This window comes from Meriones unguiculatus, chromosome 21 (assembly GCF_030254825.1).
Source record: "Meriones unguiculatus strain TT.TT164.6M chromosome 21, Bangor_MerUng_6.1, whole genome shotgun sequence".
Taxonomy (NCBI): domain Eukaryota; kingdom Metazoa; phylum Chordata; class Mammalia; order Rodentia; family Muridae; genus Meriones; species Meriones unguiculatus.
In genome coordinates this window covers 12,333,022-12,347,780 of record NC_083368.1, presented here as the reverse complement: position 1 = coordinate 12,347,780, position 14,759 = coordinate 12,333,022, and the positions used below count along the sequence as shown (strand labels likewise).

At 39.2% G+C, this 14,759-nt stretch overlaps 1 protein-coding gene across 2 annotated transcripts in view; it reads left to right on the top strand.

Annotated features, from left to right (window-relative positions):
* The window catches only part of Ube3c (ubiquitin protein ligase E3C), a 100,981-nt gene that overhangs the window by 63,137 nt on the left and 23,085 nt on the right, over positions 1-14,759 (top strand). For both annotated transcript variants that reach the window (XM_021662259.2, XM_021662260.2), the window contains exon 18: positions 7,183-7,430. In XM_021662259.2, the coding sequence (XP_021517934.1) occupies positions 7,183-7,430 (248 nt within the window). The remainder of the gene's footprint in view (positions 1-7,182; positions 7,431-14,759) is intronic.

Below are 14,759 nucleotides of genomic sequence, written 5' to 3'. Positions count from 1 at the left end.
CCACTTGAACTTTAGTTTTGTGCAGGGTGATAAATATGGATCTATTTGCATTTTTCTACATGTAGACACTCAGGTAGACCAGCACCATTTGTTGAAGATGCTGTCTTTTTTTCCATTGTATGGTTGTGGCTTCTTTGTCAAAAATCAAGTATTCATAGGTATGTGGGTTTATTTCTGGGTCTTCTATTAGATTCCATTGATCCACCATTCTGTTTCTATGCCATTACCCTGCAGTTTTTATTACTTTTACTCTATAGTACAGCTTGAGATCAGGGATGAAGATATCTCCAGACAATCTGTTGTTATACAGGACTATTTTAGCAATTCCGAGTTTTTTGTTTTTCCATATGAAATTGAGAATTGTTCTTTCAAAGTCTGTAAAGAATTGTGTTGGTATTTTGGTGGGAATTGTATTGAATTTGGCAGGATGGCCATTTTCACTATGTTCATCCTACCGATCCATGAGCATGGGAGATCTTTCCATCTTCTGCCATTTCTTCAATTTCTTTCTTCAGAGACTTGAAATTTTTTTCAAAAATGGGGTACAGAGCTAAACAGAATTATCAATAAAGGAATATTAACTTAAAGAAATGTTCAACGTCCTTAGTCATCAGGGAAATGCAAATAAAAATGACCCTGAGATTTCACCTTAAACCTATAAGAATGACTAAGATCAAAAAGTCAAGTGACAAAAAATGCTGGAGAGGATGTGGAGAAAGCAAAACCCTCTGTTGCTGGTGGGAATGTAAGCTTGTACAACCACTTTGGAAATCAATCTGGCACTTTCTCAGACAATTAGGAATAGTGCTTCCTTAAGATCCAGCTAAACCATTCCTAGGCATATATCCAAAATGTGCTCAAGTATACAACAAGGATATTTGCTCAACCATGTTCATACAGCTTTATTTGTAATAGCCAGAAGCTGGAAACAACCAAGATGTCCCTCAACGGGGAGTGTATACAGAAATTGTGGTACATTTACACAGTGGACTACTACTCAGCAATTAAAAACAAGGACATCATGAAATTTGCAGGAAAATGGATGGAACTAGAAAAAAAAATCATCCTGAGTGAGGTATCCCAGAAGCAGAAAGATACACATGGTATATGCTCACTCATAAGTGGATATTAGACATATAATGTAGGATAAACATACTAAAATCTGTACACCTAAGGAAGCTAAGCGAGAAGAAGGACCCTGGGTAAGATGATCAATCCTCACTCAGAAAGGCAAATGGGACGGACATTGGAAGAAGGAGAAAACCAGGAAACAGGACAGGAGCCTTCCCTAGAGGGCCTCTGAAAGATTCTAACCAGCAGGTTGTCAAAGCAGATGCTGAGATTCTTAGTCAAACTTTGGGCAGAGTGTAGGGAATCTTATGAAAGAAGGAGGAGATAGAAAGACCTAGAGGGAACAGGAACTCTACAAGGAGAGTAACAAAACCAAAAAAATTTGGGCCCAAGGGTCTTTTCTGGGACTGATACTCCAACCAAGGACCATGCATGGAGATAACCTAGAACCCCTGCACAGATGTAGCCCATGGCAGTTCAGGGTCCAAGTGGGTACCCTAGTAGGGGGAACAGGGGCTGTCACTTACATGAACTCAGTGACTGGCTCTTTGATCACCCTCAGCCTTACCAGTCCACAGAGGAAGCCAATGCAGCCAATCTTCATGAGACCTGATAGGCTAGGGTCAGAGGGAAGTGGAGGAGTACCTTTCCTATCAGTGGACTTGGGGAGGGTTATGGGAGGAGGTGAGGGAGTATGGAATTGGAAGGGGACGAGGGAGGGTGCTACAGCTAGGATACAAAAAGTGAATAAATAAATTTTAAAAATTGATAGTTATCACAGCAAGCATTTTAGATTAGCAATTTTTACTTTTAAAGGCAACTGTTTGTCCTCATTACCATTTTGCTGCTTGTAATTCCAAAACTGAGGGTAGGAACCCATTTCATTCTGGTTTTTGTTATTCTTATTGAGACAGGGTCTCTCTGTGTAGTCAGGCTTGACTTGGAATCCATAACCCTTCTGCTTCAGCCTCCTAAGTGCTATGATAATGGTTTTGCATTCTGTATTTTTCATATAAATGTGTGACCAATTTTTGGTAACATTATATTAAAATAAGTGCTGTTGATTTTTGTTTGGTTGGTTGGTTGCAGTTTTTTGTTTGTTTTCGATACTGGGTTTCTCTGTGTAGCCTTGGCTGTTCTGGACTCGCTTTGTAGACCTTGAACTCACAGTGATCCACCTGCTGTGCCTCCCTGAGTGCTGGGATTACAGCACCTGGTTGGAATGAGTTTTTTAGACTGTGGGTAAAGGTTTATTTGTTTACCAGAAAGAGTTTGAGATGCTGTATTAACTGTTAATTTACATACAATCTATTGATGTGGTTATCTCATCATCTAGTCATTTAAAGCCAATCCTGTATTGTTGTTCATGATCTCATTTCATCTCAGACACTTTCTGAACAGTTAGAGTTAGCGCTTCACAAAGTCGATCAAGTAGAGCTTGGAGAAGGTGATAACAGATATTTGCAGACTTGGCCTCACCTATGGAAACTATTTGCTCTTTGTAGTTCTGTGTTGCAGTGTTACGAGACTATGCTGTAGAGAGAATGTGAAGTAGTGTTTACCCAGGAGTGCTTTGAGGACAGTGAGATTGTCTTGCCATAATTCCTGTTGCATGTGGTCCAACTGTGCTCCCAGCAATGTGCACCTATGGGGGTTAGGCTGCCAGTAACCTTGATGTCATTTCCTAAGACTGCCTTCTTCAGGAAGTTGGTTTTATTTCATTTAATGGGCAGAATTAATTACATTAGTTAAGGATAAAATCAAATTGATGTTTTTACTTTCTTTTCCCACTAAAACCTTAAAATAAAATCAAGTATTTCTAATTTTTTCTTAGAAACAAATAGTGTCAAGATTACAGGCTATATTTTATGCTGGAAGTATTTACATTCAATTATATATTGTGATTCCCATAAGTAAGCTTCTAGAAAGTTCAGAATCCTTGATAAGCTGTACTCTGAGGATAGTCTTGGGAACCCTTTTGTGTTGGTTCTGAACTTTAAGGGAGAGGTTCAAAGATGACTAAAGGCAACAAATTCTCATCAGAGTGTTTTCACCCTTAAAATGTTGTAAAAGTTTTCATATTAGCCCTTGGCAGTGAGTTCGAGGTCATATGTGTAAAAGCAAATAAATATTCCTATATTCTTCTTGAGATTGATTGTTCAGAGATTAGATGGGCATAAATATCAAAATTCATATTTTTACATGGCATCTCTGAAATTTTTTTCCCTAGGGGTTTATTTCAAGTTCCAGCACTTTTTTCTTCATTTATTTATTTATTTAATCACTTTACAGCCTAATTGCAGCCCCTGCCTTCCTCTCTTCCCAGTTCCACCCTCATATCCCCATCCCCCCTCCTCCTTCAAAGAAGGGGAGGCCCCCTCCAAGCACTTTTTAAGTTGTTATTATTACATTAAAAATTTTTTTTCAGAGGGAGTGGTGCATGTGCCACAGTGCACATGTTAAGGTCAGAGGAGAATTCCTTTCATCACAGGGGTCCCAGAGATCAAACTTAGGTGTGGTCAGACTTGGGCACAAGTAAGCTACAAGCACATTTACTTGCCTGGGTTACCTCATTAGCCCAGCCTCGGCTGGTTTTACAATACCTTTTGCTACTCAGATGACATTTTATCTGAAACTGCTGGTTTTTATTATTGTTGTTTGATTTGGGGACATGGGTTAAAAATACATAAGTGCAACAGGTTCTGTGTGAGGCTAGACGTGTTGGATCACCTACAAGGTAGAGTTATTTATGGGTAAGCCACTGACATAGTTGTTGGGAATCAAACTCAGGTCCTTTTTGAGAGTAGTATGTGCTCTGTTTGGTTTTGTTTTTTTTTGAGGCAGGGTTTCTCTGTGTAGCCCTGGCTATCCTGGAACTCTCTATAAACCAGGCTGTTCTCAAACTCAGAGATCTGCCTACCTTTGCCTCCTGAGTGCTTGGATTTAAGGCATATACTACACCACCTGGCTTAGTAAAATGTTCTCCTAACTACTGAGCCACCTCTCTTGCCCCTTATCTGGAACTGTTGTTGAACTTATTTCATAATCAATTAACCAAAATAGATACAAACATCATGTTTGTGGATTATCAGTGAAAAGCTTGTTCTTCTTATGAGTGTAGTGAAGACCACAGAGGAGTGTACCTGAGTGGACAAGAGCCAAGGTTTTATTGGCAGCAAAGGTATTTTAAATGATGTGAGACCCATTGTAGTATTAACCATGTTGATTAGAATAAGTCATTCTCAGCCTTATTACTGCAACTAGTACCCTTCCTTATTAACCTAAAAGGTTATATAAATTTCCAGCATACCTTCTACTATGATAGCCACTGTTATTCCTAGACAAGATGAAAAGCAACCTGTAATCCTGTAAGGCAGGTTTGTTTGCCAGATTCCTGTGGGAGGTATGAGTGTGTCCCTGCTTTTGGTCCAGTGAGTGCCCTCATTCTTGCCTGCTCTGTGGGTGGCAGAAGTGGCATTTATTGGTGATTAGTTCTGTATCATATGATATCACTGATCCCTTTTCTAGTCTTCCGACATGTTAGTCTCTCATGCCCCCCTTGTGGGAAGTATTTAACTCTTTCCAAGCATACTTTTTTCCTCCCAGCTTGATTCTTCTTGGGAAGTAGGGGTTGTCTCTCCACCCTCTACCCCCATTTAATTTTTCAGACTCTGTTCTATATATAGAAGGGTTAATGGGTGCTGAAGAGATGCCTCAGTGGTTAAGAGCATTGTCTTTTGTTAAATTCCCAGCACCCACATAGCAGTTCACAACTGTCTGGTCTGTAATTCAAATCCCAGTGGATCCGACTCCTTCACATAGACAAATGTGTAGGCCAAAGACCAAATATACAAAAAAATAAATCAAGTTTAAAGAAAAGGGGTTAACAAAGTATTTTTCCAAGTTTGTTTTATAGTTGATATTAATAAATGGTATTAAAAAGGTCAGTGCCCCCTTTAAAATTACTTACTTACTTTATTTATTTATTTGTTTGTTTGTTTATTTATTTAAAGGCAGTATCTCTCTGCAAAGCCCTGGCTGTCCTGGAACTCACTATGTGAAGCAGCCTGGCTTCAAAATCACAGAGATACACTTGCTTCTGCCTCCTGAGTGCTGAATTTAAAGGCATATACCACCATGCCCAGTTGGATTTTTAGACATTTTTATCTGGAAAAATTAGATTTCCTGAAACTTTAATGTTTTGTTTGTTTTGTGTTCTTTGAGACAAGGTCTCTTCATATAGCCCTGACTGTCCTGGAACTTTATGTAGATCAGACTGGCCTTGAACTCACTGAGGTCGTTCTACCCTGCCTCCTGAGTTCTGGGATTAAAGATGTGCCTAGCATAGAAATAAATAATGTTTTTTGAAAAGACGACACTTGTTATCTTTAGAGTATTAAATCCTGTTGTATAACAGAAGCATCCTTATAAAAACTATAGTTTCCTGTGTCACAAACCAATTCACTCTTTAAATAATCTCTCAGGTCACTGTTGTCTACAAACTTCATGAAGTGCTTCATAAACACACTCAAATTTCACATGCTAAACAAAGCTGCCTGATGTGTATTGTATCTTTGTAGTCACTAGAACTCAGCAAAGGTGGTCAATGAAAAGGCGCAACTAAGTCTCAGATCTAAGGCATGGAAGTAAAATTTCTCCAGTTTTCACTTACATATCTAGAAGTCAGGGCATTGCTGTAGAAAATAAAGAGATGTGTGTGTATCTCTACCATAGTTGATTAAACAGGGTTGCTGTAGTTAGAGTTTCCATTGCTATGAAGAGACAACCATGACCATGGCAACTCTTATAAACGATGTTGAATTAGAGCAGGCCAACAGTTTCAGAATTTTAGTCCATTATTGTCATGATAGGAAGCATGACAATATCCAGGCAGACATGGTACTGGAGGAGCTAAGAATTCTCCAGCTTGATCCAGCCAGCTAGGAGGAGACTGGCTTCCAAAGACAGCCAGGAAGAGGCCCTCATTGCACAGTGAGTGGAGCGTAAGTGTAGGAAACCTCAAAGTCCATCCCCACAGTGACACACTTATGCTAACAATGCCACACCTCCTAATAGTGCCACTCTCCGAGGGCAAGCATTCAAACACGTGAGTCTAGGGAGGCCGTAGTTATTCAAACTACTACAAGGGTGGTGCAGAAGATACTAGTAGTTTACTTCCTTTTTCAGATGCTTTTCTAGTCTGCTGTGAATCTTTTTTTTTTTTTAAACCCACATACATGTGTTTATGTGTGTGTGGGTTTTTTTTTTTTAAGATTTATTTATCTTATGTATATGAGTGTTCTGCATTTACACCTGCCAGAAGAGGGAATCCGTTCACATTATAAATGGTTGTGAGCCACCATGTGGTTGCTGGGAATTGAACTCATGACCTTTGGAAGAGCAGACAGTGCTCTTAACCACTGAGCCATCTCCAGCCCTGCTGTGAATCTTTATAGTAAGTTTTTAGCTCTAGAAAACTGGCTTGTGTCCTTTCAAATCAAGAAGGACAGTATCTTCAGCCTGTATTGAGGCTCATCTTTGGTTGGCCTGCTTTGGGAATCACTTCAGTGATGAGCTCTAAGACAAGGTTGTTAGAGCTAACTATCCACTATTACCTATTACCCCCACACACTTTATATTCTTGTGTGGCCCCATCCCTCCTCCCCTCCCTTGTCTATTACTCTTGTTGCCTCAAACATCTATCTCTCTCTCCCTGTGTACCGTGGGTAGCTCATCCGATTGCCTAACTTTACTCTTCAGAGATGGTGGGTTGTTCTTACTCAGAATGTTTCTCCCACTGGTTCACTGGCCAACCATCTCCTCTCTGATATATCCATGGAAAAGACTTTTTATGTAGGCCCTGGGGAAATTCCCATAAGTTTATTGGTTACTAATATATTTAATGGGACTGTCTACATAAAAGTTGATATTTCTGGATTACGTTTATTTTGATTATTTGCATTTCAAATAACTTTGATGTCATTGTCTCTTTAGTATTTCTGCTTTGTTAAACCATAAATTTTAAATGTCCCTGGTTGATAGTCTCAATGCCTTTACATAATAGTTTCTGTAATACTGTTTGTTTGTTTGTTTTTGCTCTCTTTTTAATAGAACCTGATTTGAAAAAACGGATTCGTGTGCACTTGCTCAATGCCCATGGCTTGGATGAAGCTGGCATCGATGGTGGTGGTATTTTCAGAGAGTTTTTAAATGAACTACTGAAATCTGGATTTAACCCCAACCAGGGGTTCTTTAAGACTACTAATGAAGGGCTTCTGTACCCCAACCCTGCTGCTCAGATGCTAGTGGGAGATTCTTTTGCAAGGCATTACTACTTCCTAGGCAGAATGCTTGGAAAGGTAATTTATTTATATATATAAATAAGGCCGAAAACAAAAGATGTCATTTCACTGTTTTTATATAGTTGTAGTCTAAATTTCATTAATAATAATCATTCAAAATTGTTAAAGATCATTCTGGTGATCTCTACCTATGTTTTAGCACACATTGCATGGGCAGTGGTTAGCCTAAAACTAGTTGGTATAGTACAAAAACAGGAAGTACTAATAAAACTACAGATTTATTTATTTATTTTGGGGTGTGTGTGTATGATTCGACATTGATGTCTTTCTCGGCTACCTTCCTTATTTGATGCAGGTTCTCTCACTGGACCTAGAGCTAGTTGATTCCATTGACTGACTGACCATCAAGCCCCAGTTTTCCCCATTTCCCCAGCACTGGAAATATAGAAGCATGCTGCCATGCCTGCTGTTTGTGATTTTGTTTTGTTAATGTAAGTGCTAGGAATGGAACTCCTCCTGTAAGCACTTTACTCACTTAGCCATTATCTCAGCCCTAAAAGTAACTATTTTAAATTTGTTCAATGCTGTTTAGACATGTTACATGAGAGGGGAATATACAACTAACTGAATTCAAGCTTCAGGTTTAATGGTGAAATGTACAGAGTGTTCCCTCTAATTCAAGTCAAAAACAAGACAAGGGCTCCTCATAAGTAGCCCTTGGTCCCAACAAAATGTAGCTGTTATCTTTACTGGTTACTCATATTTTTAAATTTGGAGCTTTTATATACAAGTATATATTTCTAGATTGTTTTTATTTTGTTTGCTTACTTGTGTTTTAAGTAAAAATGTTGGTTTCTGTTAATTGTGGAAGAATATGTCTAGCAGGCTATTCCAGTAAGATCAGTGGCTGAAACTCATGCCTACTGTGTCTTAAATGAGTGTATTTGAGCTCTAGTTTGATCCCATGGGACAGATACAGTTTTGTAGTAGAAGGCAAGGTACAAATGAGGTATGTCCAATGGATCTCTGCAATCAGACTCAATTTTTTTAATGTTATTTTTATTTTTAGTTCTGTATCTGTGTATGGATATTTGTATGTGTGCGCAGGAACCCTTGGAGCCCAGAGGTATTAGATCCTTCTGAAGCTGGGGATACAGGCGCTTGTGAACTGACTGACATGGGAACAGTGAATTGAACTCAGGTCCTCTGGAAAAACAGAATACTGTTCTTTATCACTGAGCCATCTCTCCAGCCCTGTTGTCAGGCTCTTAACTGCCCAGTTCTTATTAATATGACATAGAAAAGGATTTTACTCCAAACTCGGTGACTCAGAAACCCATTATGTATGAGTCCTTGTACCTTGAGGAACAGAATACCCAGCCAGGTGTAGCTGGGCAGCTGAGGACTCAACACAGCCAAGGGAGGAGGTAATTCACCTGCCCTCTCTTCTTCACCTGGCGCACTTTCCGTTTAAGTTATGCACCTGTTTTGGAGACAGGGTCTTTCTACATAGCCCAGGTGTCCTGGAGCTCACATGAAGACCAGGTTTGACCTCAGACCCACAGAGATCCTCCTGCTTCTGCCTCCTGAATGCGGGGATTAAAGGCATGACCCAACATGTGCAGCCTGAGTTCTGGGTCTTAAAATATAGAAAGATGTAGCATATTTGGTGATATAAAGTAACATTGTAGTGTATACACAACATGCCCACAACTAACACTTATTACCAAGCCTGATAACCTGAGTTTGATCTCTGTATTCAACATTATAAAAGAAGAAAACCAGCTCCCACAAATTGTCCCTTGGCATGCATATGGAAACTAAATAAATAAATGTATTAATGGGTGTGTGTAAAACTCCAGTATCTTGAGCTGTCAACCAAATACAAATAAAACTACATTGAGATACTATCCTATCTGGTTACAATAGTGCTGTTGAAAGACATGGCCAGCTCATAGTGGCTCATGCCTATAATCCCAATATTTGGAATGCAGGATGATTATTTACGTTCCATATCAGCTTGGGGAATGGGTAGGTGAAATGCTTATGTGAAAAGGGGAAAGAAGTTTTGATGCACAGTTAGTGAGGATGTGTATATGTATAGGGACTCTAGCAGAGAAGTTCCTCAGAGAACAAGCCGAGCCCTCAGGTGTTGTGGCTCGTTCTTATAAGGCCTGATATATTCCCAGAGAAAGTGAAGTCAGCATGTCCTTGTTGCCCATATTCATTGCTACACTAATCATAAGAGCTAAAATGTGAAATTAACCTAGATGCTCAACCATGGAACAGATAAAGAAATTATAGTATATATACATGATGCAATAATATTCACCTGTAAAGAATGAGGTCCTACCTGCCATTTGCAGCAAAATAAATGAGACTCAACGACATTGTATGAGTGAAGTAGTTCAGACAGAGAAAGACAAGTACCACATGTGCATTCTGCTATGTGGAAGCTAAAAACTAGTGAATGTAGAATAATGATGAATAGAAGTTGGGAAGAAACAAGAGGAGATAACGGAGGCTGGATTTGATCAGTGAGCACTATAGGCATGTGAGGTAATGTTTACACTCTGAGCCCCATTCATATGTACAGTTAATATACTTTAACCAAAAGAGTGTACTGGCACATGCTTTAGGACCTATTGGGCTAAGGCAAAAGGATTCTGAGTTCAAGGCTAGCCTGAACAAGACCTTGTCTCAAAAAGCAAGGCTTGGCACATAGCTCAATGATCAAGTGTTTATACATGTTGTTGAACCCCCAAGGCTGCAGAATAAAAATAGAAGTGAATTAATTAAATTATTTTTAAAACTGTAGCTCCTTGAGAAAGGTGGTTGATTTAGTTCTTCAGAGTTTTCTACATGGGAATTCCTAAAGAGTTTCTGAAATAGCCTGTTTACCATCAGATTGTAAGTAGTTAACGTTGCATCAGAATGTCTGCATCCAAATGAATGCACCGGGACAGCGCTAATAGTGTGGCACCTGAGCATTAAATCTGCAAGAGAAGAAAACCATCTATTGATTGATTATGTATTTATTGGTCATAATATATTTAAATTTTCTTAATGCATATGTTAGTGATTGTTTACTGTGATAAAGTGCACAAAGGTCTTCAGAGCAGCTTTGCACAGGAAGAATTACCTCCCGTCACTGGTCACTTCTCAGTTAAAAGTTCCATTAGCAGATGGTTCCTGCCTGGGCTGTGGGTCATGGCTGCACTTTGCTGCCTGTAAATCAGGCTTAAGACAGGGATAAGTAAACAGCCTGGGATGTGGTCATGTCATGTTGGACTTTTTTACAGACAGAAGCACCTTAGTCCATTTAAGCCAATTAAGTTCAGAATATTTATTGGAACAAATCCTTTAAGTTGAGTTCTACTTGAAATTTTTCCCCTTGATTCAGAATATCGATTTAATTGGAACAGAATGCCTATAAATCAGATTATTTGGTAATACCGTGGTAATATATTTGAAAATTTTAATTAGCAGATTGTGTAACTTCAGCATGCTTTATAATTGTTTATTTCCGTAGAGCTAGTATGCAGTTAATGTATCATAAAGTGTGATGTTGACAGTTAGCAATTGATCTTGACCTTTCTGGAAGCTGAAGGTTTCTTATATGTCATTAGTGTCCTTTAGAAAACATTCTCTGGGTTTTGACATTTAAGTCTGTAAAGCTTGAGATGAACAATTGGACCCTTGCTTGCCCCATCCTTAACATGACACAGCTCCTCCCCTCTGCAGTCTGTGTTGAGCTCTAAGCTTAGTATTGATGTCCCATGCCTCACTCACTATGATCAGACCAAGGCTTTCCTTAGACTTGTGATCTTTACAGTAGCACAGGCCTTCTAAAGCTGAGCAGAGCCTATTACACAATTTAAATTTAGTTACTGTGCCAGTCATGGTTAGGCACACCTTTAATCCCAGTAGTCAGGAGTCAGAGGCAGTTTAAGGCCAATCTTGTCTACATAAGCAAGTTCCAGTACTTAAATAGTCAGACCCTATCTCACAAAACAAGAACAACAGATTTAGTGGCCATGACTAAATGTATGTCTGTTTTGCTCTTAAACAAGATTAGCTTAGAAAGGCAACGATAAGTAGTTGAGCTCAATCTTTAGGGTAGTTTAGACTAGGTGAGGTAAAGAAGACAGAAAGGCAGCCAGGGTGCTAATAAGTCTCAGTGCTTTCCCTGGAATATGTTTATATGTACAAACAGAGAGACCTCAGTGAGGTCATGGGAGGTATGCTTCAAAGGGAATCATAGAAGAGTGAATAGAGCCTGTGTGGAAAGGAGGCTGATGTCTCCAGGAATGACCCAGGCATTAGCAGCTTGTTGTGATTTTGATTGCATGACCTGAAATGTGTTTAACTTTGATGTTGTAAATCAGTAGAGCAAGCATTCAAATGAGAAAGCTAGGTATAGATTGGTAACAGTGGAATCTTAGCCCTGGTAGTGTAGAGCTGGAAGGGAGTCATGTGCGAGGGCATTTGTTGATGAATCAGGAATAAAAGGAAGAGGGTAAGAAGGGGGCTGTCTGTTTTTGTTCTGAGAACAGAAGGGTAAAAGTGGTTTTGGCTAAACTAGGGAAGGTTGGGTAAGACTGAGAAGTATTCAATTTAGATACGTTAGGCATGCCTTAGAATTTAGAATTTAGGCAGACTCTGTATTCACAAACAAGGTCTGTACTGAAGCTGCGGGCTGGTATGGGTGGAGCTTAGGAGCCATATCCCATGGAACAGAGTTCCACAAAGAAAAGAAAAAATAAGAGTGCAATCTTTCAGAAGCCTGATAAAGACTGTCTTGAGCGGAAGGGATAATTACTAAGTAATGTTACTTACTGATGGGCCAAATAACAGTAGAACAGAGAGGTGTATTGGTGTACTTTTTTTTTTAAAACTCTTACTTACATTTTTTTACATCTCGTTCTCCCTACTCCACCCCAATCCCTTCCAACACCCCAAAACCAGGTAGGAGAGAGAAAGGGTTAGGTTAGTAGGACAAGGGTCATAGTTCTTTCTCTAAGCTGCTTCCTGCTGGTTAGGGTCATCAGGTTCCTTGGAGCCAGTCCAATCCTCGCTTCAGGAGATCTCTAACTTGTCTCACTGTATCAACAGCAACCAGAAGCCTCAGGGGGAAAGCAGCAGCAGCAGCCTTTTTTTTTTTTTTCTCAGAGCTCCCCAACACTCTCTGGGCTCTGGCATTTCTCTCTCCAAAGTTCTCATGTTTAAACTATCTGCAGGTGGCAAAGAGCTCCTCTCAGAGCCCCCATGAGGCAAATAGTTTGCTGCTGTGGACTATCTGAATCAATCCCACATCCCACACCTGGGATTAAAACAAAAAATATTTATATCCACAGAGGTGACTTTGTCATTTATTAGTGTGGACAGTCTGCATGGAATAGAAGCAAAACCTTGACAGATGGTCATGGACCATAGTATTTTTGCAGTTAAGGCACAGTCTGTGCTCTGTATTTGTGACTGTACCTGGGAACTGCTATGCATTCAGACTAAAAAGCAGTAAAATGAAGGACATCTTCATGAACAATAGACAAGCAAACTGCTGCTCTCACTTTCTGCATGCAACACAGACCTCATGCTTTGAGGAAAAAGTCTGTTCTTGTGCCTCTTCTGGCCTCACACTCATAGACACATCTACACAGAACTGAATGGGTTAATTTTTAAAAAGAGAATCAGCTCATTTAATCAAAAGTTAACAGTTTGAGATTTTTTTTCTCCAAGTCTGCTCCTGTTCTTCAAATAACGGAACAGCCAGGTGTGTTCAGTTGCTTCCCTAGTTACACTCACTGAAGCTAACATTCACACTGGCAATTTAAAAAAGTCTAGATGGCATGCATGATTGTAGGTAACCTGAAGGGGTCAGGAAAGGACAAGTGGTTTTACAAACTCACAGAAGTAGAATCCCTGTGTGTAAAATGGTGCCTGGCATAGTTGGCAAGTAGTAACTGTTTCAGGTAGATAGTACTGTTGGTTCTACTTGGGCCACTATATCAAATTCTAGTTATCTGTCCTGCAGAGGAAGAGCTTAGGGCTCCAGACCCTCAGGGGCCAGTCTAGTTTCTGTTTCCAAAGTTCAACACTGGAGTGTGTTACTCTGGTATACATATTAGCTCAGAGCTCTGCTTTGTGTTTCAAGCTGTGTGGTTAGCATGCTTGGAAATAATTAAAATTATCTGCTTACGCATTTTGGGTGGCTTTAAAGCAAAACATCATTTCCTATAGTTTTTAGATTAAGTTATAAATGTTCACTTTAGAATTACCTGAAGATTGATAGAGATGCATTTGAAAAGCATTATTTTTTTTATTGATTCTTAATGTAGTAAATTACTGAAGTTATTTGGCAGCAAACAGAAGTGGCCTGTGCTGTGGCTCACATTTTTTTCTCCTGATAGAGCCACAATTTGCATTAATTACATTGAGACTGCACTCACTTATATTAAAAGCCTTCCACTATAATTAATCCTTTTCATTTCAAGTCATTTTGGCACAATTTCTGGCTATAAACATTCATAAAGGACATAGCTAGAAAATACAGCATAGGCTTTTTGTATATGTGTGTGCGTGTGTGTGTGTGATGTGTAGCTATTGATACATTTCTAGGAACAAGCGTGGTCTAAAGGGCTGGAAAATGCTAAGTGGATTATTTTACATAAAAAATAGACAGTTTTAGAGTTGTATAACTAACCTGTATTTAGAAAATACCTTGATTTATGCTTACATTTGTATCTCAGTTGCATACATTATGGAAATTTAATTTATAATCCATTTAGCTGATGCAATCATAGTTTTCAGTGCTATCATTTATTAGAGCTTGTATATTAAATGTTCTAAAGGTTTAAACCTGCCCTATCTAAAAAATTATACCTATGCATTTACATTTTATGAGTCACGGTGGGATTTCTGCTTAAAATTCAGGTAGCCCTGATATATTTAACAAATTTATCTGGTTTATTGTTACTAATGCAGACATGGCAAACAATGACCTTTCATATTGAACATCCAATGATTTACACTCCAGCTTACTTTCAAAGTCCACTGTGTAAATGAGGGCTTTTTCTCAATACATGGAAATCAGTCATGCAGCTTTATGCAAAGTGTTCTCCTTGGCTTTGAACTCATCCTTCATTTAGAAGTAATAGTGTATATAAGTACTCCAGGTTAATAGTATTAACTGTTTATTGTTTGTTTTTGTTTTGGGGGTTTTGTTTGTTTGTTTGTTTTGAGAGTAATTGCCCATGGATGATATTGTATCTTGTTTAGACATTACCTGGACATGTAACTAGCCTGTGAGGTTGGGAGGGAGCACAGACTCACCATGAACACTGATCTCTGAGTTAGGCATATCCTGATAGGCTGGGGGTGGGGGGA